We start from the raw sequence: 25,268 nt of genomic DNA, 5'->3' as shown, positions 1-25,268 counted from the left end.
AGGTCTTGAGACCGGCCTTGGAGGAAAGGGAGGAGGCGGCGAAGGCACTGGGGGATAGAGTTCCAGAGCCTCGGGGCTGAGAGGCTGAAGGCCCGGCCACCGATGGTCGGGCGGTTGGGGCGGGGGATGTGGAGCTGACCGGAGCCAGAGGAACGGAGGGTACGGGCAGGTAGGTAGGGGGATAGTAGGTCGGAGAGGTAGGAGGGAGCGAGGCCGTGAATGGCCTTGTAGGTGAGGAGGAGGATCTTGAATTCGAGAGGATCCAAAATCCAATCAGCGCGAGCAGCCTCGCACCACTGTTAGCACTCTCGCTTCTGAGTAAGAAAGTTGTGGGTTCAAACGTCCTCTTGTCTACTTCAGGTCCCGTCTAAAGACCTTCTTCTTCGACCGTCCCTTCGGACACCTTCCCCCCCCCCACCCTCCACCCCTCCAGACCCCAATTCCCTAATCTGTGGGAGTAATAATCCCAGCAATTGATATGCTGTAATACCTCAGCAATGAGAGCAATAGTACCAGTGGGATCATAATATTGCCAATGGGGCGTAATACTTCGGCTGTGGGAGTAATGCAATAGTAATGGGAGTAATGACCTTAGCCGCAGGAGTAATAATCTCATCAGAAAGCTTCAGCTGCTGATGGTGTTCAAGATGAATGAAGAGAAGGCAATTGCCAGTGACAGGTACCATTTACATGTGGGGACACAGTGCAAAGTGCGCATGTGCAGGACTGGGACCCTGCGAGCGGCGGAACTGAAGCCGCGGCCCGAGCCCCGGGGGAGCGGAAGTGGTGTTGCTCAGCAAAATGGCGGCGTTCAGGGAGATCCTCCAGCGCCTGGAGGTCGCCACAGCGCAGCCCGAGCGGCTCCTCAGGTACATCCCAGTGTAGGCCGCTTCACAGGGGAGCCCAGCGCCGGCCTGCGCTGAGCTACTGAGCTCAGTCGGGCTGCGGGGATGGTGGGAGAGAGAGAGGGAGTAAATCAGACCGTGTCCCCTCGTGTAGAGATGCCCCCCCCCCCGCTCCCTCCATGGCCTCCCGGCCCCGGCCCCGGCCCGCTCGCTCTCTGCCCCTGGCCTGTCCGCTCCTTGGTCCACTGGCCTTGGCCCGCTTGGGACTCGAAGCTCACAGCCCCGGGCTAAGACCCCGGCGTGGTTCCATCTTCCCCAGTGTCTGACGCTTCTCACCATTACAGGTTTATTACATTTGTAAATAAATGTTTTGAACGGCTTCCTCCTCAATGGCCCACGGCGCTCCTATCTCCTCGTGTACAAGTTCTGACTAACATTCACTCCTTTGATCCCCAGTGTACAGGATGGTTTGGCGTCAGACTTCACTGCTCTCACTAAGACGCTATATGACTTTCAGAAGGCTCAGGAGGAGGCTGGTCCGGCAGGTAGTCCTTTAAAGGAACTTGTGATAGAACACTTTGATGAAGAACAAATCTGGCAGGAACTCGAGCTGCAGAACAATTCTGTCTTAAACTACTTCAGAAAAGCAGTGGCTGTTGTGGGTAGAGATACAACAATTAGACTTATTTCAGAGAAGGAAAAACCTGCCGAGGAAAAGCTTGAACCTAAGGGGTCTGTGGAAGATGAGGGTGAGAAAAATGAAGAGGTGCAGTTGAACAAGAATGAAAACAAAACAGAAAGCGGTACAAGTGAAGAATTCAGTGCAGAAGATTCTGACTTAGATTTTGACATTGATGAACTTCAGAAACAGACGAAAGTACCCCAGAGAAAAAGTCAGAAAAATGCTCCCGAATCTGCAGTGGATGATACGTTTTTTAAGCTTTCAGAAATGGAAGCTTTCTTAGAGAAAGTGGAGAAGGAAGACGGGAAGAAAAGGAAAGATGAAGAAGACGAAATAAATTATTTTGAAGATATTCCTTCTGATGAGGATGAGGTGAAAAAATCGAAAACAAATGTAAGAATTTCCATCTTGTTCTTCAATAGCAAGAAAAGTGGCTGTTTTGCCACTGTGCCCCGTTATAATGCAATGTATGAATTTATGGATCTGAAATTGTGTTATAATGGGATACTGCTGTAATAGATTGTGTAAAGAACTGCCTTGTTGAATGCTGGATCCATTTAAATTGTCAAGACTGTGGTGGATACATTTTTGGTAGGTAAAGGTATCACGGGATATGGGGCAAAGGCGAGTATTTGGAGTTGAGGTACAGATTAGCCATGATCTAATAGAATGGCGGAACAGGCTCGAGGGGAGGAATGGACCACTCCTGTTCCTATGAGATGTATAAACCGAGGTTCCATGTGCCTGATCAAGTGGACGTTATATCGCATAACACTATTTGAAAAGAGACAGTAGTTTCTCCTGGTATCCTGGCCAACAATCCTACAGATAAAATTGGACATTCATTTCGTGGCTGTTTATGGGATATTGCTGTTCAATCTTACAGCTAGATTTTCCAACAAATACAGCCACTACACTTTTTAAAAAAAATCTGAAGCACATTTGGTTGTTTCTATTTGTTAGTGCTAAATCAAATGCAATCAAGTAATAGCATGGATTCACTGAGGCAATGCAGGAGGTGAGAGGGTATAGCTATGAGGAGAGGCTTTGAGAGCTTTCTGTTGGAGCAGAGAAAATTGGATGATGTTATGATTGAGATGTTTTAAGGTTTGAAAGGAGAATAAAAATCTCCCAAAGGCTTGTCAGAATATGGAATGAATTCCCAGGGAAAACTGATGAAGCACAAATATTGGGCATTTTAAAGGGTATTAAACACATAAGTAATATGTGTAATAATAATCTATTAAAAAAAATGGGTCACTCAATCCACGATTGACATTTACTGTGTGCAGTTGGCTGCCGCATTTCACCCACAAAATATACAGTCAATTCACTTTACAATATATTCTGTGAAGAGCTTTGAGCTTTGATAAGGAGTTCTATCAAATGCAAGTGTTATTATTACTATTATTAAATAGGAAGTGCATTACAGAGTACAGGCAAAGAACGGAATTAGGATAGATGGAGCACACTGACTGTAATGGGTCAACCTTAAGAGGTCCATGAAGAGGGAGTGTTGGTAGTGACTGAGTGAGGTGGAAGTGCTGGTTCGTGGACACTTTCCAGGTCTTATGGATGGTTTCTCCAATCTTGCTGCACACTAATGCCATCAGTATTTTCATTCAGACAGCATTTTCTTTACGAAATGGAAATTTATGATGCTTTTTCAGTCTCCTACGGTAAAAATCGAACGGGCACTAATACAGTGAAATATTTTCCTGTTTTCAGTCAAAGAGTTCCAGAAATTTGAAGTACAAACATTTCTTTGACCCTGTGGAGGGTAATGCAAGTATGACTGAAAATGGTGGCCAGGATAAAGAAAATGATGAGGAAGAGAAGCAACCAGGCGCAAATGAATTTGAAGATTTTGAAGATGATGCAGAAGAAATGTTCGAGTAATGTCTTAATTTATTTATTCCACCTCATTTGCCGCTTTAGAAACTGCAGCAATGTCTGTACCTAGTAATTCTTTGGTTCCAGATTTTATAGCATTTAATTTGTAGCAATACAATGTAAATTTTGGCTCAGTTAGTTGCGTTGGAGCCTCAAGAGTTAAAAGGTTGTGAGTTCAAGCCTCAGTTTGGAACTTGAATTCACAGTCTAGGCTAACACTACGAGGCACTGGAGGGCACTACATCTTTGGAATTATCGTCCCTCAGTTGGATACATTAAACCGACATCTCACATGCCTCTCCAGGTGGATGTTAGAGATCCCATTGCAATATTGGAAAAGAGTCCCTGGATTAATCGATCAAATTCCTCATGCTTGTCTGTGGTGCCTTACTTTAAGTGAAATAGTTACCTAGTTCACTATACTTGACAGTAATCACCTTTGCTTAGCTTAGAAATGAAAATACAAGTACTTTAATTGGTAAAAATAATTAATTACAAGCTAAAGGTAGATGCTGTATTTTAAAAAAATGAGTAAACCTGTTATACACATTGAGTAAATTCTCCATTCCCCACTGTAGAAAACAAATCCCAGGGTTGAAGTGCTGGAAAGTTAAATTAGTTTCCTTGTTACTGATTCAGAGATGAAGAACAGGCGATGGAGGAGACTGAGGGAAGCAAAGAAGCCAAGGAGGCCCTGAAGAAAGTTACCTTTGACCTGTCGGATGAGAGCGAGGGAGAGGAACTGTCTGCTGTTTTGGGAGGACAGGACACACAGGAAGAAGAAAGCAAATCATCCTTTGAAAAGCGCCAAGCAAAGGTGAATGTAATTTACAAACAGACATTCAACTGTCATTCCAAAACACACTCCTTTATTCCCATAGTTCAAGAGTGTTCCCAACATACATACTAGCCTGGAGTTCAGTGTTGCTCCCAGTTGCCTGCTTTTTACAGGACCCTCATTTTAGTGAATACTTTGAGTTGGGGGATTTTTCAGGGCATTTGCTAATTCTCATCAAACATCATGAAACTGAATGTGAATGAGCTGCAAGCCCAAGACCATCTTGTGTTAATGTGTGATAACCAGAATAATTCTAGACTTCGGGAGTTGTGCCAAGAATGTTGCTGTCTATGCACTGACTTTCTTCCGGAAATGTCAGTGTGACTGCAGCTCTGGATTTCCTAGAATCGTAGGATGTTTCAGCACAGAAAGGGGTCATTTAGCCCGTCAGAGTCTCCATTTGATGTTTTCTTCACGTGATTTAGCTAGTTGAATGCCATCTCACTGGCTCCTACACTCTTTTTAATGTTCTTCTTGTGGTTTGTATCCAACAGCTGAAGGAGAAGATGGAAAATCTGGAAAGGGCAGCCTTAGGGGAGAAGCCCTGGCAGTTGATGGGCGAGGTGACCTCACAGAAACGGCCTGAGAACAGCCTGCTGGAGGAACACCTCCTGTTTGATCAGACAGCCAGGAAAGGTAACCACCTCTCAGCTCTCACCCTGAGTGCAGAGGCACCAGTTACTTATCAGAGCTTTGGGCATGTACACCAAGTCCTGTTACCCCTATTTTTTTTTACACACAGCGCACTGACCAACAGCTGAAACATGTGGAACAATATTAATAATTGTATTTTCCGCAACATGGATGGAGTGACGAGGAAGTTACTGGTATCACACATTGTTACACTCAACTCATCTGTCACAGAAAATAAACAATCATTGTGTGGGAAAAAAAAGCACACCGGGGAGGTGGGAGTCGGGGGCCAACAGGACTTTGTGAACTACCCTCCAAAAAAAAAACAATAATAAATTGGTCATTTTCAATCTACGACTGTTTGTGGGACATTGCTGTGCGCAATTGGCTGCCGCGTTCACCCACAAATATACAGTCAATTCACTTTACAGTGTGTTCTGTGAAGCGCTTTGGGACGTCCTCCCGACGTGAAAAGCGCTATATCAAATGCAAGGATTATTATTATTAAGACCCTTTATGGTTCAGCATCTACGCCAGACACCCTAAAGATCGCTGCGTTAAATCACAGCTTGTGTTGACTTTGCTGAGCTCAGCCGGGGCAACATCCTGACGCCAGCTTCTTGTTCACTTTCCTGTGTCCCTCCATTTACCGCATGAGAGGACAGGATTGGGCTTGGCTGTAATAACACCCCTCCCACGTTAAAAAAAATTGCTGATAAAAAAATTCTGTGGATAAGTGTTATTTGTTAAACCTTTTTTTTAAAAAAAAGGTAAGGTGCACTTGGTTGCTAGGTGGGTTTGGGGGGAGCGGGGAAAGAGCTTTCTGAAATTCTCCCATTGGCTAGTTTGTTGTGTTGCTGTTCGATTTGTGTTAATTTCCCATTTGTATTTTTAGCTCCAGTGATCACAGAAGCTACCACGCTTGAGCTAGAAGACCTCATTATACAGAGGATTAAAGATCAGGTCAGTGCAGCGCTTCCTTATGTCTCTCCAGCAGACAACCTTTTCATTGACAGTTGTTCGACAAGTCAACATGATATGAGTGTGAATCCAGGGCCACAAAGTTCAATAACTTCTCGCAAGAACCTGTTTGTTTGCAGTTTAATGAAAACAAATCCATTTTGCCAAGTTTTAACTTAGTAATTTTGATTATTGCTTTCTAATTTCGCTCTCAATTTTCTGCCATCATCTTCCTTCTCTCTTGAAGGATTCTGACTTTTCCTTTACTGGGGTTTGGTTTCATGGCCATCCTGTGTAGTTGCCCCAAGCGGTCAGTCTTCGTGTGTGAGCTTTGTATGTGAAAGCTGCCGGAAGGAGGTGGGGGGAGGGGTGAGTGGCGGTAGAAAGAAGAAGGAATCTGATTATGGTCCTGGGATCATCTGGTCTGTGTGACTGTTGTAATCTCGTTAAGGTCTGGCTCATTATCATGTTACTTTCTTTGACGGAATAAGCAGATATATTGCTCTGAGCTGGAGTCCAGCACCTGGTCTCCCCAGAAGCTATGTTCTACTGTTTCTAGATGGGAGACTGATACACACCAATTGTTCCTTTGTAACATCTCATTGAAATACATGAGGTGGGAAGTGTCACAGGAGGGGGGTGGGGGGATGTGATGGTGCTACTAGGAGCTAATCACATTGCTATCTCTCGGATCCAGGCCTGGGATGATGTTGTACGTAAGGAAAAGCTGAAGGAAGAGACCTTTGAGTACAAGAAGCGTTTGACCCTGGACCATGAGAAAAGCAAGCTGAGTTTGGCTGAAGTCTATGAAAAGGAATATCTAAAGCAAACCCAGGTACTTCAATAGATATTTAAGGTTCTTTGTTTTATGTACAATATATATAATATACTCAATAATAATAATCCTTGCATTTGATATAGTGCTTTTCAGGTCTTCTAGATGTCTCAAAGTGCTTCACAGAATATGCTGTAAAGTGAATTGACTGTATATCTGTGGGCGAAACGCAGCAGTCAATTGCACACAGCAGCGTCCCACAAACAGTCGTGGATTGAAAATGACCAATTTATTATTGTTTTTGGGTTTTGGAGGGATTATTATTAGGTGTGTGAAGTAAGGAAACTTGCCCAAGGTTTTGCCCTCTGCCTGGAATTGAAACCAAGTGTCTCGCTTGCAAGGCGAGTGCTCTAACCACTGAGCTACAGGACTCCACAGGATGGGACTTCACCAATGGCCCCCTCACTGGCCTCCCAGTCTTTAACATCGACAAGCCTCAGCTCATACAAAATTTGGCTGCTCGCGTCTTTACCCACACTAAGCTTTGATTGCCTGTAATTGCCGTCTTCGCCAGTCTCCACTGGCTTTCTGACTCCCGGCAGACAAAATGCTCATTCTCCCCTACAAATCCATTCATTCCCTTCCCTACCTCCGTGACTTTCTTCATTGCTCAGCGAACTGATGGTCGTGTGTTTCTCATCTACCCTACCCCAGCATTTGTTGCTAAAGCTTCAGCCAATGCCTCCTAGAATTCTCTCTGAAGTCCCTCCGCCTCACTCATCTCTGTTTTTCAAAGTATCCAGAAAACCTACTTCTGACCATGTGTTCAGTCATCTCCCTCCCCCCTGCCTCTTGCTGATGGGGATGGAGTAAGATTAAAGAAAAAAAGCCTATTTAGCTCATTGTAAGGTACTATCATTAGAAGATACAAGTCGACTATACAAAGTGAGTTAACATTGTAGAACTAGTTGTGCAAACAGAAATGTAGAATGGAGCCCATCTAACCGACTGACTAGTGACTTACAAACCACTTGTTCCTGCAGCAGCAGACAGAGGCTGAGGAGAATCCGCAGCATGTGGAGGTGCAGAAGAGGATGGATTCACTCTTCCTCAAACTGGATGCACTTTCCAACTTCCACTTCACACCCAAACCAGTGAGTAAAGGAACCTGTGTAATGACCGACCGACAACTGAACATCCTGCTTTAACTAAACGCTAACGTAACTTAACACTCATTATTACAGCAAGAATTGCTTTACTATTTAAGAAACGCACAAAGCTTGTTTTAGAGTAAAGTTAAGTGGGTGGAAAGGAAGCAGAATATTTCCAACTATTCCTGTGCAAAAATGCCCTGCTGCAAAGCCCAGGGGAGCAGGAGAAGAGTGAAGATCCTGTATTTTGCTCTCAAATTTGTTTCTAATGACCGTCTCTTTTATCAGCCTGTACCTGAAATTTCAGTTGTTTCCAACCTCCCATCTATTCAAATTGAAGAAGTTGCACCTGTGGGTACCAGCGATGCCAACCTACTGGCTCCTGAGGAAATCAAGGTAAGCACCACACACAGATTAAGGTTCAAATAAACAAATTCTATTTCACATCGAGAGGACGTCACAATGCGCTGGACAATCAACGATTTGAACCCAAGTTGGGGATTGGGATCAGGAGGGGTACAGGGTAGGGATGGTAGGAGGAGGAGGGTGACAGAAGGTGTGGTCAAAGAGGAGAGTCTTGAGATGTGCCTTGAAGGAGGCAAAGGAGAGAGCGATGCAAAGGGACTGGGATGGAGTTCAAAAGGTAGGGGCAGAAAGGCTGAAGTCCTGACCGCGAATGGTGGGGCAGGAGGGGTTGGGGACATGGAGCAGGCCAGAGCCTGATGAGCGGACCGATCAATTATGGAAGTTCAGTACAAGAAGTTCAGAATGTGTTTTTAGCAGAAACCAATGTACTACTGGACTGCACACTGGCCCAATGCACTGGTACAGCATGTGATCCAGATTCCCTAGTCTATGCTGAGATAGCAGCAGTCGGGGCTACAATTAGTTCCTCAGTTAAAGAAGGAGGAAATCAGTCAGAATTCCTATTCTGAATTGCTGCCTATTGACTGTATGCAGGGAGGGAGAGGGCAGTGCTGGGTGTTGTGTGTGGTTTGAGTGGGGGGTTTGTGCAGGGGACTGGAGCAGTGCTGAATTTTGCTGGTGGTTACAGGAGAAGAACAAAGGTGGGGATGTGAAAGGAGATACGGAAAAAACAACGACAGATAAGAAGCGAGAGAGAAAGAAGAAGAAGAAGATGAAAAGCTTGCGAATGAAAGAGAAAGAAAAACGCAGGAAGTTACGGGAGGAACAGAATCCAAGTCTCAGCAACAAGCTGTCCAGAGCAGGCGCTGCCGAGAAACTGAAGAAACTTACCCGGGACGGCAAAACTACCCTGCTGAAGGTGGGTGCTGTTGGTTAAGATTCAGGGAAGGAATGAAGCATGATACACTCAAAACTTCAACATGGAGGGGTGGAGGAGAGGGAGAGAGATTACAGATTAAATTAATTCCCTTACAGCTGCTATACTCCAGCAGCATCGGGCAACGAGGCTTTCTGTAGAGAGTAGCAAATGTCGGTGGAAAATGTTGCAGCTCATTGTAGCCATCAGTTACAGCAGATTGTCGTTCTCTGTATACATCTCTGTATGATGGGGGTGGTGGGGGAACAGTTTACCATGGTGTGGGGTCCTCTGTAGCTCCTCTTCTCTCCTGGTAATGATGATCGAGAAGACTACTGCTTACCAGAGTTGGCAGTGTTCAGGGGCTCTGCAGTTGAGTAGCAGAAGTCACTCATTTGTCTCCAGTTTCCTCCCCCTTCCACTTCCTCCACCCCTCTGCTCCATCCAGACACCCCTCCCCATCTTGCTTCTCTCCCCCCCCCTCCACCACCCCAACTATTCAGTTATTTACGTTTCCTCCCTCCCTGTCCCCTTCACAGGTATGGTATTTTGTATTCCTTAGTTTTAGGCTTTTCCTAAAATGAATTCTCAGCCTGATTTGTTTTTAACCATTAACAGGATGACGGGAAGGATAAGGCTTTGCGCACCTCCCAAGCCTTTTTCTCCCAACTCCAGGATCAAGTCAAGATGGAGCTGAAAGGAGCAAAGAGCAAGAACAACAAAAAGAAGCGAGGTGCAGAACTTTCTGCCAGCAGGTTAAAGCTTTAAGTCTGAGGTCACTTGTCCAGTTCCTGTACATACCCATTCCATTATACAGTGGACTCTACTGCACGTACCCAACACAAACGTTGTTTGTTAAACTTATTTTCCAATAAAAAGTAACGATCTTTTTTATGCTACACAGCGTCTTTTGCTTCACTTGAGCTGTGGGCTCGTAAATTTCAAAAATAATATTCCTTAAAATAATTGTTCCTTGCAGTCGACTTAACTGCCTTCAGCAAAAGATTGGAACACAGTGCAAAAGACTGAACAGAGCTCGAGCGAATAATTTTGTTTCACCCTTTGAAAACCTTTTCTTACAGTTTCGAATGCCCGAACCTATAGGTAAATCTGCTCGGCAAGGCATGATACAGGGCTACCTTTGGGCGTATTTGCTTGACTTTATACTGTACACAATAAACTACAATTATCAACATTCTTCCACAGGTTTCAGTGGTTGGTCAGTGAAGCGTAGAAGAAAAAGAGGCGGAGATGGGGGGGGGGGTGGGGGGTAACGGGGCGTTGGGGAGACCCTGTAGGTAACTGGAGGATCTGCTTGTAAACAAGGAGCCCAGTGGCGCCCGGTACAGGAGGGGAGTGGGGGTGGGGTTGGGGGCGGTGCTGGGCTGGTGGGGCGGGGCTGTTGGGGTGGGGGGCGGAGCTGGAGTGGGGCGGGGCTGAGCTGTTGGGGGCTGTTGGCTGAGGTGGGGGCGGGGCGGTTGGGGCAGGGCTGACCTGTTGGGGGCGGGGCTGGGCTGTCGGGGACGAGGCTGACCTGTGGGGGGCGGGGCTGACCTGTTGGGGGCGGGGCTGACCTGTTGAGGGCGGGGCTGACCTGTTGGGGGCGGGGCTGAGCTGTTGGGGGCTGTTGGCTGAGGTGGGGGCGGGGCGATCGGGGGCGGGGCTGACCTGTTGGGGCGGGGCTGTCGGGGGCGGAGCTGACCGGTTGGGGGCTGTTGGCTGAGGTGGGGGCGGGGCGGTTAGGGGCGGGGCTGACCTGTGGGGGGCGGGGCTGACCTGTGGGGGGCGGGGCTGGGCTGTCGGGGGCGGGGCTGACCTGTTGGGGGCGGGTCACCTCTGACTCCCTCCCCCGCCATGTGAGCCCAGACCCGCTGCTGTCGGTATGTGGTCGGGAGGCGGGAAGCGGCGGCTGAGCCTGAAGCTGCGCCGGGCCCGGGGTGAGGCGGCGCCTCGCTCCCCGCCTCAGCTCCTCCCGCCGGACCCGAAGCAGCCCCGGGGCGAGGCCGAGGCCGAGGCTGAGGCCCGGTCCCCCTCCCGGGGCCGCGCGGCCTCTAAACTCTCCAGGAAAAGCCGGCGGCGGGAGCGGGAGGACCGCGGCTCCCCTCAGCTACACCCGGGACATGCGGGGCCGGGGCCGGGGGACACGGGGCGGGGGGACACCGCTCGGGGGGACACGGGTCCGGGGGACACGGCGCGGGGGGACACCGCTCGGGGGGACACGGGCCCGGGGCGGGGGGACACCGCTCGGGTCCCCTATTACCTGTCTAACTTCCTGATGATGATGGAGTTGGTATTGGGCGGTGAAGACAGAGAGCTCTTCAACGAAGAGGATCACTCCTGGATCACAGCCTTCCTTCAGCTTTCAGGTACTGGGAACCTGGCACCAGCTGTACCCCCCCTCCCCCTCCCCCCCCCCCCCTCCCCTCCCCCTCCCCCCCCATGTCTGTGCTGTCTATAATAATAATAGTAATAATAATCCTTGTGTTTGATATAGTGTCTTTCATGTCGTCGGGATGTCTGACAGCGCTTCCCGGGACATACTGTAAAGTGGAGTGACTTGCGTTTCGTGGGCGAAACGCGGCAGCCATTCGCGCACAGGACTGTCCCTCCAACAGCCGCGGAGTGAGTGACCAGTTTTATTTGGGGGGACTGTCGGCCGCCAGGACACCACCGGGAGAAACTCTTCTCTTTTTGAACGGCGCACGTGGTCAGCATACAGGGTGGTCGGGGGGGGGGGGCTTTGCGGTGATTGGGTTGTTGGTATATGGGGGGGGGGTTGGTGTGTGTGCGCGGGGTGGGGGGGGGGGGGGTGGTGACGGAGGTTGGAAGGTAGTGGTTGGTGTGCGGAGGTGGTCTGCGCTGGGAGAGGAGGGGGGAAGTCAATGCGCAAAGTCATGTACGTGGTGTATTGTTGATATCAGTTGAATCATCTCTCCTTTTCCACCCAGTTGATGCCAAGAAGCTCTACGTACGGCTTTTTCAGCGGAAACTGATTTGGCTAAAGGTGAATAAATTGGATTATGCGGAGATTGGTTTGGATCTGATACCGTACATTCGGGAGATGGGCAAGGCTGGCTTGTTACAGACAGGTAAGCACTCAGGGTTTGTGCCATTAAATATGTGTTGGAGCTGCCTCACAGGTGCAATAATGTGCTTGTGACAGATTAGGGATCTTGGCCAGAATATCACAGTCTCCTGAAGCTTTCAACTCTAATCCCATTATTCTTTCACCATAATTTTTGTGCTTGTGCTGGCTTCCCCACTTGAGCTATCTATCTATTCCAATCCCATTTCTCTGCTCTTTCCCCAAACCCTTTTGTGCCTCCCATTTTTCAAATATTTACCTAATTTAGTGATAATCCTTGCCATTGATATAGCGCCTTCTCATATCGTTGAGACGTCTTAAAGCACTTCACAGAATATACTCTAAAATGAAGTGAGTGTAGTTTGTGGGCGAAACCTGGCAGCTAATTGTGCACAGAGCTGTCCCACAAACAGTAGTGGATCGAGTGACCACATTTTTATTATTATTTAAATGATGTAATGCAAATACATTAGTCACTTGTGTAAATGTTTCCCAGATAACACTTCTGTTTTAAGACAATAATTCCAACCTCCCTCTTTGTGCTTCTAGAACTCATCTCAACTTCATGATCCCAAATTATCTGCGGGCATTTAAATGTGGTATTATGTAACAACACACAAGAGAGCTGGGTGTGAGGAAGAGGTGTTGGCTGAGGGTTGACAACATTGGTGGTTTAGCTTGTAGCTGATCCCCAATAAGTGAGGGAACAATTAGTGGCTGTTTCCATCTCTTCGCAGTGTTGTGTACTTTCTGGTTCTGATTTATTCATTAGGCTCCTCATTTGCTGACACTGTGCTCTTCGTCTTTTATCCCCAGAGTCTGATCTTCAGGATGTTTCTGAATCGTTGGATTTACTATCTGGCCCGGAAATGAAAGTTCTCGCCAAGCGTTTCCTGGTGCCTGGCAGCGGACGGAGGGAGCTGATGACGTCTCTGTTGCGATTGTCGAGGCAGCGCTCGCTCTTCGGAGGTCTGACCAGCTCCACCACCGGCTCTATGATGATGAAAAGGTCAGCGGGTAGTTACTCACTTAAAACTTATTTCACTTGTATGAAGAATATTTTATTTTTTAAAAAGGGAAACATTCAGATATATCTTAAAAGAAACTCGTTGGTAACAAATGGTCTTGTGTTGGAATTTGAAATGTGACTCATTGTGTTGTGTGTGTGTGTGTGTGTAGTGTGTGTGTGCCTGCGGTGGGTTTTGTGACTCACTATGTGGTGTGTACACAGGGCTAAGGAGCTGGCAGGCAATTGTGTGCGGGTTGCTCGGGCCCCACGAGCAGTCCTGTCGAGGCTGCTGCTGCTTTTCTCACTGACTGATGCGGTGGAGGAAGAAGCAAGTAGTGGCCAGAACCAGATGTCTACAGTGCTGTTGGTGAACATGGGGCGCGTGACCTTCCCTCAGTACAAGGTAGCACGAAAGACGACAATCTTCCGAAATAGGGACGATCTGATCAGGTGAGTAAATCCATTTTTGAGTGCATCGAGCAATATCTGCATGACTGATGCTCTGTGTGGCACTAACCTGGACCACAGATCCCTTCTCTCCGCTGTGTTAAATAATAATAGAATAGTGCCATGGGATCTTTAACATTCACCTGCACAGGCAGACGGGGTCTCGATTTAACATCTCATCTGAAAGACGCACCTCCAACAATGCAGCGCATTCCCAGCACTGCATTGTAGTGTTATCTTAGACTAAGTGATTCCAAGTCCCAAAGTGGGGCTTGAGCCCACAACTTTCTGACTCAGAGGCAAGAATGCTACCACTGTGCCAGGCTAACACCGAAAAGGTTAGTTAGTGTTAGGGTCAGTAGGGACACCGGTTATGAGAATGATTAGCTTCAGCACCTTAGGTTAAGGAATGAACCCCAGTTTCCTTCACTGTAGTAATCTTTGGATGTCAGGTAAGGGCTGACGACATCTCATCTGAATTCTAATAATGTGTTAAGATGGTGGGGCGGGATGTGATATGGGAGTGCTGATAGATGTGTTGTGCTGGCTGATGTGGGGCTGTTATTGCAGGTATGAGACTGCTGGGCATGCACTGAGGGATGTCAAGGTGCTGATGGAAAGCGGACACTGGGAGGATGCATTAGAGCTCTACAAAAACAGCAGAGATGAGCAAAGTCAGGCAGCGGCATCCAACGACAGCAGGTAACCCCAGGCTCCCTTCTCGCCTCACAGTAAATTGTATCTGCTATTCTCCCTCTCGCTCACTTAATCTCCGTCCATTTCTACTCGGTTCATCACGCTTCAAAGCTTAGTGTAATTTGCAAACTTGTGTATACTTTCCTCTATATCCGAGTCATTAATACAAATAATAATCAGTGCATTTGATGTAGCACCTTTTCACGCCATTGCGTCGTCTCAAAAGTGCTTCACAGAATATACTCTGATAATCGTTGCATTTGATATAGCACTATTCACATCTTCTAGACAACAACAACAAAATTACATTTATAAAGCGCCTTTCACGTCAGGAGGACGTCCCAAGGCACTTTACAGAATATACTGTAAAGTAAATTGACTGTATTTGCTGGTGAAATGCAGCAGCCAGTTGCACACAGCAGTGTCCCACAAACAGTCATGGATTGAGTAACCAAATTATTATTGTTTTTTTTTGAGGGATTATTATTCCCGGAAAAGCGATCTGCCAATCGACTAACAACTGGGTTCCTACTTACTGCTAGGTAAACAGAAGCATGTGGAGTAAGGAAATTGCCCAATATTTTGGACTGTAAAGTGAACTAATGGCCTTGTGTTCAGGTTTGATCGTGAGCTGCCCGTGTACCTGCGGTGCTTCACTGCTGGCTGGGTCCATGTGCGACTCCGTTCCCATGGTGTGGAGATTCTGCAGCGGCTGAGGCTTTACCAGGTGAGTGTGAAACCCGAGCCGGCAACACACATGTTGGCACCGAGTCCAGCCCATCGTCGCTCCCTGTTCAGGGACAGCACCAGAGGAGTCAACATTACCCAGGAACATTTTCAAACGTGATTAGGTTAAATCCCAGTTACCACATTCCATAACCTGTGCCAAGGATTTCCCCGTTGGACACGGCCCTCTTTGTTTCCCTGATTTCTTCCCTTTTTCAGATCCACGGAATTAGTAAGTTTTACTATTTGCCAATGTGCCTGTCACATTATGGAGTCCTGTAGCGTAGTGGTTAGTGGAGTAAGGAAACTCACCCAGCATTTTGTCCTGCCAGGAATCAAACCCAGTCCTCTCACTTGCGAATCGAGTGCTCGAAACAATATGATACTGAATTCCAAGAATTATTGTTATGCTACTTCATCCAGTTCCCATGTGTATCTGTGCGCTCGCATGTGTGTAAAGATAGTGTGTGTGTAACCTAACCCTCTTCGCTATCACTCTGGGATACCTAAATAGTATGTGAAAACTCATCAAATCTACAGCAGCTGTTCTTGGTAATTGCTGTTTGAAGAGAAGAGGAGGCTTGATTATAATAACCGTTGAATTTGATTTACTAGGAGACGTGTTGTTGGCCAGGACAATAAGTCAATCTCCCCTTTTGCAGTCCTACCGCAGGATCATTAATGTCTGCCTGATTAGAGAGACAGGCGCTCAGTTTCGCTTGAGTCAACAGCTTCTGACCCAAATTGTTACCGATTGAGCTACACTGACATTGACTGCATGACGAAAATGTAAAGATGAGTCAGGCGATGGTGACGTGTGTGTGTGTGTCCTAACCGAGTGCCGATTCTTTCTGCTTAGGAGGCTGTAGAAGAACTGCGGGCTCTTCTGGCTCAAACTGTCTATTGTGCGGCCAGCAGAGGTCGGTGGTGGGACCGCCTGGCTCTGAACCTGCACCAGCATCTCAAACAGACAGAACAGGTAAAGGTTTTCTCGGCCACTCATTGACATGCGTCCAATGAGTGATCAATTCTTGTCACTCACTGCCTCTGATAGAGTGTGCAGAGGTTAATAGTCCACCTAGGAAAACCTGCTAAAGGCAGTGTAGGGGCTGTAATGGCAGGGACTTGAGTAAGATGATAGAGGCAACAGGACTTGCTCGGTTCCCAGTAAGAAATAAAAACCTGTGTGTAAGAGGGGAAGAATAAAGAAAAGTCTGATATGGTTCAGTGCTTGTTGGTTATATTTGAATATCTGGAGCGTTTTCATGCACTGTCAGTCAGAGAAACATTGACATTTTCTCCGTCGTTTCTGTGACACTGCTGCCTAGCTATAAGGAGAGGTAAGAGAATAAAACTAACGGGGAACGTACAGGAAAGAAACAAAAGTGGTTGTTATAGATACGTAAAGAATACAAGGATAATTGGAGAAAGAATACCCAGTAAAAAGCAAGGGTTGGTGGACCTGCTAAAATAAGTTCTTTACATCTTTGATTGCATTAGAGGGAGATGCTGGGAGAGATGGAGATAGATGTGAAGAAACAGAAGTACATAAAAATAGGAAGCATTCCAGGGGAGTGAAGAGAGGCAAATGTTATACCATTGTTCAAAAGAAGAATGGGATGAAGCTGGGAACCACAGGCCGGGTTAATCTCATGTTGGGACAATCATTACAAAGCTCTTTCTGGAGAGAGATGTTGTCACCCACAGGCTGTGCACTGTATCCTGGAGGGGTTGGACGATGGCCATGTACGTCCAGGCCACAGACTGGCGCTACACCAGCGGGCAACAAGGTTACGGGATTCTCCGGGGGGCAAGAAATGGCAGCCGCTGCTTCTCACACTGCCAGCGTCCAGCATTGGCGATGTTCCACATGTGAGTCTTCCCCCAGGTGCTTCTTGCTTTCTCGGTCTTTCACACGAGTAGGTTTCAAATCTCCATCCAAGCATCTGATTTTTCCTAATCATAGGAAATAAAGAAGCCTTCCAGGATACCACCAAGCATGAACGGTGCAAGTTGTTGTAGTAATAATAATCCTTGCATTTGATGTAGCATTTTATCATGTCGTTGAGACGAATCAAAGTGCTTCACAGAATACACTGTAAACTGAATTAACTGTATGTTTTGTGGGCGAAACACGGCAGCCAATTGCGCACAGCAGTGTCCCACAAGCAGTCGTGGATTGAGTGACCAATTTATTTTTTTTAAGGAATTATTACCCCCAGAAAAGCATCAGCTCGGTGATAAAAACCCTCACGAATGCAATGCTAGATATCTCCTGTAATAGCTGCACACTCTCGACCAATGTTGTCTTAAACAACATAATTCATAATTAAAACTATGAGTAAGGACTTCAGATTCACCATGTATTGGTGTTTCTGTGATGTTTTAATGTGCTCGGCAGTATCCTGCTTCTCTCACCTGAGCATGAAAGATCCTGCTTTTGGGAGGGGAGAAGGTTAATAGCCTTTGCCCGAGCTACTCGGTTCCTTTGACATAGGTCGAGGCTGTCAGTCCCCAGGAGGTTGGAGTTGACTCACTTGTTTTCCAGGTTACAGTGAAAGGTAAACTGTGCCCTCAGACAGGCACAGGGAATTCCTTCTTTCTCCTGGAGACTGCAGAGAACATTAATAGTTTGGAGAAAAAGGGCGATGGGGCCATGGTGATCTGTTCAGTGGAGCAGTTGGCACTGGCTCACTACCGGCAACAAGGCTTCGATCAAGGTACGGTCACTGCTGCCCCTCACAGCTCGTGTCTGTTCCCCGATGCTGCGTTGTGACGCTAACTCTCGGCATGTTTTGCAGGAATACACGGAGAAGGGGCCACGTTTACCACACTTTTTGGACTTCTTTTCTGGGACATCATATTCATGGACGGAATCCCAGATGTTTTCCGAAATTCTTACCAGGTATTTGGAGCATTTATGTGAACGTTGTGCTCATCGACGTTAGAGATTATCCTATGTCCGTCCTGCTGTTAATACTCTCATGACTGTTGTGTCTCAGGCATGAATATAATGTGGCTGTTCCATGTGTCACGGGTGAGTGTAACTTGACTATTTCTGTGTCTCAAGGCATTCCCACTGGATTTGTACACAGATTGTTTCTACACAAACAGGAGGGAGGCTGTGGACTCGCGCCTGGAGTTGGTACGAGAGGCATCTCCGCTCACTCTGCAGAGTTTAATCGCTGACGTGTGGCGGAGTCAGGAGGGCAAAGCGACTCCACTGGTGACCTGGCAACTCTTCAGCTCCCTGCAGCAAGCACAGGTAATCCCAGGCTTGATCACTGACCACAACTGCAGCCAAGCAAAGCTGCAGCCAATCCTACCATCTCTCTGGAGTATGTTACATATTGTTACAGCATGATCTGACTTTCAGAGTCTGGTGAGCAGCCTGGGTGGAGCGTTTCTGAGTGGAGTGTGCGAGCGTCTGGTGAAGGATCTGAGACACTATCGGGCAGGGCTCCCAGACCTCGTGGTGTGGAACAGCAACAGCTTCAAGGCAAGTCCATGCATCGTGGGGGAAACAGCCGGCGACTAGCTTATAATGTTGAAATATCTCAGAACTTTTATAGAAAAATCAAGTGTAGTGAATATTCTTTTTGTGGTCAACTGCGAAAACCCACAACAGCCCTGAGGTTAGTGACCAATTTATTTGGAAGATTGTTGGTCAGGACATCAGGAGAAGCTCCTACCTCATTCACAATAGTCTCACGGGATCTTTAGTGTCCACCAGAATTGGCAGGTTTAACGTCTCACCCAAAGGGATGGCACTTTGGGGAGGGCAGTGCTTGCCCCACTGGTGTAAAAGCTCAAGTCCTGACCAACTTGATCCCCCAACCATCGGAAGCAGTCCGACTCTCAACAGGTTCCCAAGCCCCCACCTGAAGTGGGATTATTCCTTTAGCCAATGTGTTGCTGCCTCAGTGAGTGGTCAGCTACTCAGGCACGTCTGCTGTTTGTTTCGAGATTTCTGCTCCAGCTGTCAGATCTATATCTATCTTCCTTTATGGTTTGCAGTTTGCCGAGGTAAAGGGTCCCAATGACCGGCTTTCCCCGAAGCAGACAGTCTGGCTACACGAACTGCGGCAGCTCGGGGCTGAGGTGGAAGTGTGCCACGTTACAGCAGTGGGAGCTCGGAGCACTCGCCTCAGCTGAAAGTTAGGATGATGACAGTATATCCCTGACCTCTCCCACTGCTGAGGCTCCAATCACTGTAGTGCGGACAACTGGATCTGCCTTCAAACATTCCACAAAGAAATATGGGAAAAGGATGAACGCAAAGGAGGGGATTTGCCTGTTTAATTAGTAATCGTTGGAGATTGAGCATCTGATCAAAGCCCTGTCTGCCTTCATCTCCTGTTAGAATGGTGCCATCGTCTCACAGACATTCGGTAATTTAAGTGTCACCATCATAATCCTCCATCACTGCTGATGCCTCAGAAACATTAAGTGAGTAGCTCAATCGTACAGAGCTGTAAAGTTGTGGCATGAATCAGTGGTCTTCTGTGTGTTAGGGAGGGAGAGAAATCTCCATTGACAGTTGGGTGAGGTACTGTAACCTCAAGGGTAAATAAAAAGGAGTCAAAAGCTTTTGGGAATGGAGTAAAGCAAGCTTTCCAGCAGAGGTTTGTTTCTCCGCACTTACGTGTTGTATGACTGGGATGCGCTGCAGTCAGCAATCAGAGGCTGCTTCCTGACACGCTTGGATTAGAATAAGCCTCTTTGTAAAAAGGCTCACAACAAATGACAAGATTTGCAACTTAAAGTATATTATTGTGTGTTAATCTGCAGCCAACGCAGTGAGCAGTCAAATCCACTTCTGGAAAATGCCTAATCTTTACTTGTCTTTCAGAACTTGCTCACTGTTACACATGCTAAAAATTAGCATAAAATTCAGCTTAATTCACACCGCGGGACAAATCCTTCGGCTATAGTCTCTGAGCACCAGCTATTTTAACCAACTGAATGAAGCAGTTTACCCGGATTACGTGCTGGCTTCAGGCTGTGCACAAAGCACTGATAAACCAGCCAATTGGTAAACGGAAACCACTCAGTTTAAAAGCTTCAGTCAAGGCTGGCGGGTACAGAACTGGTGCTCTCATTAATGATGAACACTCATCTGCCCTTCATCCTTTTACAAATTGGTTAAGAGAAAAAAAGGATATTGCTGAAAGATGGTGAAATGCAGATGCAATTGGACTGCGAGTCCTGCTCTGATTTCAGATGGACATTACGGCTCAGGGAGGTAGTTTATGGATGTCAAATGCACTTGTTCTGGAATCTGTTCACTCTGCAATAGCCACTTTCAGGTTCAGTGCCATGCACTGAGTCAAACAGAAAGAAAGATCCCAGGTTCAATGCGCTTTGAGACATCCGCTCACCATGAAGGGTGCTATATAAATGTAAATTTATTGTAATGTCTGGTCTGCTGAGATAACATTAGCTAAGCAACAGTGAAGGCAGTATAATTGGTATTTGTGCTTATCAGCCATGACACACACCCACCTACTATTGTGTGGTTAACCTATGAGGACAGTATGGTGACATTATATAGTAGAATGCTGCTTATACCCCATACATGGCCTTGACGGTGAGGTACTGGCCAGGTAGCAGTTCTGTTGCTGTGCTCAAGGAAGGAGAGAATACTGCAAAGATTGGTTGGATGGGAGCGAACAATTGTTGGAAAACAATCTTAAAATTAAAGCTAATCCTTAATTATCTAAGGTTGTTGCTAATGTAGACTGAGGTAAGGATGAATTTGTCACATTGAATGATAGGATTTTGCCCAGATAGCCATTGATGAAACTTTGAAATTCAAGGATGAGGGATATATTAAACTTTAATAATTAAAGCATAAGGCGAGAAGGCAGGGACGTGGGAAGGGTCCATGGCTAGTATAGAATACTGTGGGGGAAGATCAGGCTAGGTGGATCAAATGGCTTGTACCTACCTTTGTTGAATTAACTGCAGATGTATAGCGAACTAGCTGTAATGTTTACTGCAGCAACAATACCACACTGACTCACACTGCATTTATTTTTGGTGAATAATGCCTCAGCTAATGACTCTGAAGACAGTGCAAATAAAGGGGACAATTTATTTTGTGGTTATTTTGAGTGTGATGGTGTTGATCCGCTAACAGAGTACAAGCAATTGAAATCAAATAAAATCGCACAACAGAACCCACAGCGGGTAATGAATATACAGCAATCAATACAATCACTGCATTCCAAAACTCCATCCCAAACCATTGTCTTATAAAAATAGAGTACACTTACATTTGAGAAGACGCACTATAAACACATGTAGCAGATTGATTCACAAATATATTGCAACAGGAATTGGCGCCTGGAAAAATGTTGGCATTAACCAGCTACTACTTTATTGAAAAACTAGAACTTTTATTGCCAATAAGCACATCATTTGTTTGTAAATATTGGGTGCTCCTAACCTGAACTCAGGTGGGAAAAGCACAACCATTTTATAAAGTGGCAAAGCTTAGCCCCCAAAGCAGTCAACCCCTGTGCAGTGTCTACAAGCCTCAGTGACTATCAGGAGGGGAAAGTTGAAGTGCACCATGGTCTCTGGATTCCCCCTCACTGGCTAATCACCATTAACCACAGAGATCTCCCTGAGGTCTCAGCAGGGTCCTCTGTCTTGCTTGTCCCAGTTGGATCGTTTCCATCCAGCAGGTCCGCTGTGACGGGGAATTCTGAGGCTGACCGACCACTGGCAGTAGGCCCACTCTACATTAGGGGCAATAGGGAGATCTCCACTGCACCTTTCCTGATTGGAGTAAGACATCTTTTGGTCATGAATCCCTTTCTGATCGGTCAGCAAACCTTTGAAGGTGAGAGTCCTCTAATGTACTCTCATTATGGGAACCTTTCATCAGGACTGGACTTAAGACTGACAAGTACGTGGATTGCATCGCAAGTATCCACATGCTTGACCACTTCTCCAATCCAATTTGCCAGAAAATGTGGATTTTCACCACATTTTACTGAGGCGAGAGCAGTTATTGATTGCTGCAGAAGCAGCAGTCACAAGAGATGAATTGGTGCTTTTACCTATTTTTTATTTGTATTTAGTCAGCAAAGAAAACCCCAAGAATTGAGAAACTATCCTACCCGTGCTTGGCACGCATCAAGTTTGGCCTGAGCATGTTGACAACGTGAGTTCCTACGATATATAAAGGCACTAGGGACCTGGGCTTCCTCGTCCTGTGGAAGCTACTGGATGTAGGTCCCTTTATGGTTATTAAACACAATAATGTTTATCTCCGCTTTTCAACCAGCTGCAGTTACACTCAGTTTCCTGCTGGAGGTGCTGGTGAGCTGCACAGTCACTGCTCTCAACTGCACCACCACCAGTTACACAAGTCCAGGCCAAGAGTCACACCCCATAGCTCTGTAACTTGTGATCATTCCGTCAGCATAAAACATCATCAAAACTACAAGACAAGTTTGCTTTCCTCAACCCCTCGGCTAAGTGTCTACAGTTAATACTTTGATGCAATGGTTCTCTAGTAAAAACAGTTTAAGATCATTTATTTAGGTCATAAAACAATAAATATTGCATGCTGAATGCTGCCAATTATTAGTGAATGTGTAATTGCACTGAATCTGCTTCCGAAACATTCACAACTCATTTCAAACAGCCCAATACTTATTTTCATTAAACAGCCTACAGATACCCTGGGAAATACCACACACTCTTGCAGAATTCTGACAAACAGCTAAGCTTCCATTCATTTCCAGCGCTAAGCATTGAACACTATTCGTGCCACTTTCCCAGCAGCTGAGGATCAGGATACCAGGGGCAAAGTCAGTCCTCAGGCACAGTCTGAGGTCCTCTCCCAGCATCCATAAGCTCATCACAGACCAGGCACTGAAACGCAGTAAATAAGCACACATCCATCCAACTTTCATATCAGCAACCCATGACATTATTGGGTCCACACGTGCAGACCCCATCATACCCATGTATGCAAGTCAAAATATTTTAGTCTCAACAAGTCGGGCTGCAAGGAAATTCAGACTGTCTTCGGCCACACACCTGGATTCTATCAAAAACGCGTAAGGCACAATGTGAACTGTTCATAAGTAGAACTGGGGTTTGGAAAGTTTAGGATTCAGTGGTCATGTCAGCATCTGTTGAGTAGGATGAAGCAGAGGAACTTACACGTGAAGGGGATCAAATGGAAATTAATGGTAGTGAGGAGAAAGTGCAGGAAGGAGTAAAATACCTAGTAGAGCAGCAGCAGAACTCACTCACCGGCTGCTGTGGGTTTAACATCTAAGCGAGTCAGCAAATGATTAAAGTAATGGAATTGAATAACACTTTCCAACACCTATTTTGTACTTACTCAGCTCCTGGAGCTGGTCAGATCCAACAAACTGCATTAGAATTCCATGTCTCTGGCAACACCAGGTACAGCATCGCACATTCCCTACAAACATCACTGAACAAGGCAGACCCTCACCCTGCTTATTCCGTCAAAATCATTACATCTGTGCCACGGTCGAGTTGGGAGGATACAGAGTGGGAGATGGGGAGGAACAGGAAATTGGAGAATGCAGCAGTCACTGCATGGAGACAGTCACTGGACAGGCCGAGTGAATCACCACTTGTTGACCTGTGCTCTACAGTTTTTCATCTCCTCTCCCATCTGCACAACACGCATATAGCTTAAAATAATATTCCTAATTGCACTTTGCTCACTTGCAAATACCACACCCAGCAAACTGCAAGTAAGCAAATGATACTCACCCAGAATCCAGTGGCCACTGTCTGCGCCAGTGCCTGATGTCAATCAGAAACTTGGCAGGACAGACACCTGTGGCCGAGACAAGTGACTGAACTGGAATAAAGCAGCAGCTTGTGGGGGGCAAGGGGGATTAAACAATTGTGGCTAAAAGGACCAGGCTGGAATAAGGCTTCAGCAACTGAATATTAAAATTAGAATCAGAAGAGAAAGGGCCAGCAGCCAATCTGCAGGCGCGGGAGTGAGAAACAAGTAAAACAGGGTGCGACATGTGAAGTTGGGAACTCAAAGGCTGAGTAATGTACCAGGCTTGTGGGGGGAGGGGGGGTTCTTTCCCAGACTGCGCTGAGCTCTCCCACTGGGGTTGGGCTGAGCTCTGCACAGAGCGAGAACAGTACAGTTCAGGACTTGTATTAAAGGCCGTACCTGTTGTGTACAGCAACACTCTTTAGCAATGTCAACACAGAGAGATCCTTCCTGTCATCACTGCTTTGAGAGCAATCTGTCCTGTGAAACAGCCTGAGGTTTCGTTCATACACAGATTGTGGGAGAAAACAGCCTATGTGTCTCATCACAAAGCATTCCTTCTTGGTTGCCCTTCTCATTAAAGATCTGTGCAAATAACTCAAGCAGCTTCTTGCATATCTATTCCCAGTGTCCGCCTTCACTGGTAGCTGAGGGAGCAGACTGGCTGGTGGGTTCAGCTGCTGCTCAGGTTGGGGTGGTGGGGAGAGTGGGGGGGAAAAGAGCTGTAGTTCAGTCCTCATTGGCCAGGGTCTCAGTGGAAGGCCATGTCCTGGCTCCGCTCTGCAGGAATTTGCTCAGGGGCGTTCCCAGGATGCTGCGTCTGCACAGGTTCCCAATGGGGGAGAAGGGAAAAGAGGAGGAGAGAAAGTCGGGAGCGCTGACGCACTGGCTGAAGTACACGTTGCCTCCCTCGGGCTGGGGTGAGGGCGAGAGGGGGTCGTTTCTGTACCTCCGAAGGCACTGCTGGAGGCGTTGGATCTCGTCGGCCAGCAGGGAGACCTGGTACAGAGTGCTGATGAAGCCGCCGTTGGAGATCTGAGCTTCGGGAACCCAGCGCAGGTAGCACTGCTTCCACAGCTGCACGTGTGGGCTGCTGCAGTGTGGCAGCAGGAGCCCGTGTAGGTCCAGGGGTTTGGAGACCCAGTCCCTGAAGAAGCGCTCAGCGGGCAGAGTGCCGGCCGTGTCCGGGAGAGTGAGCGTCAGCTCGGGAGCCGTGCGCCGGATACTCGAGTTCTTCCGGGGGAAAAAGTCTTGTTGCTCGCTGAGCACGCCCTTCTTCATGGTGTAGACGGAGCACAGAGGCGAGCACACAGAGGAGGTGAAGTTTCTCTGAGAAAAGAGAGAATAGATTAACAGCATTACCCAAAGATCAACCCCAGTATAATAAATCCTTGCTTTTAATATAGCGCTTTACCACATCTTCTAGACGTCTCAACATATCCATCACTGCAA

General features: G+C 47.0%; 3 protein-coding genes across 3 annotated transcripts in view; 2 read left to right on the top strand and 1 right to left on the bottom strand.

Moving 5' to 3' along the window:
• Positions 1-775: 775 nt before the first annotated feature.
• mphosph10 (M-phase phosphoprotein 10 (U3 small nucleolar ribonucleoprotein)) lies at positions 776-9,958 on the top strand. Its single transcript, XM_007908878.2, has 11 exons — positions 776-869; positions 1,302-1,920; positions 3,256-3,422; positions 4,060-4,237; positions 4,753-4,894; positions 5,787-5,854; positions 6,549-6,686; positions 7,670-7,780; positions 8,066-8,173; positions 8,832-9,062; positions 9,678-9,958. Exons 1-11 carry the CDS (start codon positions 802-804, stop codon positions 9,825-9,827), a joined length of 1,980 nt encoding a protein of 659 aa, XP_007907069.2. The 5' UTR covers positions 776-801; the 3' UTR covers positions 9,828-9,958.
• A 983-nt stretch (positions 9,959-10,941) lies between these two features.
• Positions 10,942-21,204, top strand: fan1 (FANCD2 and FANCI associated nuclease 1). Its single transcript, XM_042343138.1, has 13 exons — positions 10,942-11,425; positions 12,008-12,148; positions 12,961-13,153; positions 13,376-13,603; positions 14,171-14,302; positions 14,915-15,023; positions 15,882-16,001; positions 16,730-16,894; positions 17,571-17,742; positions 17,824-17,927; positions 18,093-18,287; positions 18,399-18,521; positions 19,040-21,204. Exons 1-13 carry the CDS (start codon positions 10,942-10,944, stop codon positions 19,175-19,177), a joined length of 2,304 nt encoding a protein of 767 aa, XP_042199072.1. The 3' UTR covers positions 19,178-21,204.
• mtmr10 (myotubularin related protein 10) overlaps positions 21,106-25,268 on the bottom strand; it is a 23,068-nt gene continuing 18,905 nt past the window's right edge. Inside the window, exon 16 of the mRNA XM_042342936.1 lies at positions 21,106-25,145. Coding sequence (XP_042198870.1) covers positions 24,546-25,145 — 600 coding nt within the window. The 3' untranslated portion in view covers positions 21,106-24,545. The remainder of the gene's footprint in view (positions 25,146-25,268) is intronic.

This window comes from Callorhinchus milii, unplaced genomic scaffold, assembly GCF_018977255.1.
Source record: "Callorhinchus milii isolate IMCB2004 unplaced genomic scaffold, IMCB_Cmil_1.0 Scaffold22, whole genome shotgun sequence".
Classification (NCBI taxonomy): Eukaryota; Metazoa; Chordata; class Chondrichthyes; order Chimaeriformes; family Callorhinchidae; genus Callorhinchus; species Callorhinchus milii.
Note: the sequence above shows the minus strand (reverse complement) of the source record. Positions and strands in the feature narration are given on the sequence as shown.

Bases quoted from the DNA above. Each gene is read 5' to 3' on its own strand.
- mphosph10 (XM_007908878.2), top strand. From the start codon at position 802: ATGGCGGCGTTCAGGGAGATCCTCCAGCGCCTGGAGGTCGCCACAGCG. The intron at 5,855-6,548 runs GTCAGTGCAGCG...TCTCGGATCCAG, and splicing joins TACAGAGGATTAAAGATCAG to GCCTGGGATGATGTTGTACG. The intron at 7,781-8,065 runs GTGAGTAAAGGA...CTCTTTTATCAG, and splicing joins TCCACTTCACACCCAAACCA to CCTGTACCTGAAATTTCAGT.
- fan1 (XM_042343138.1), top strand. From the start codon at position 10,942: ATGTGGTCGGGAGGCGGGAAGCGGCGGCTGAGCCTGAAGCTGCGCCGG. The intron at 11,426-12,007 runs GTACTGGGAACC...TTTTCCACCCAG, and splicing joins AGCCTTCCTTCAGCTTTCAG to TTGATGCCAAGAAGCTCTAC. The intron at 13,154-13,375 runs GTCAGCGGGTAG...GTGTGTACACAG, and splicing joins GGCTCTATGATGATGAAAAG to GGCTAAGGAGCTGGCAGGCA.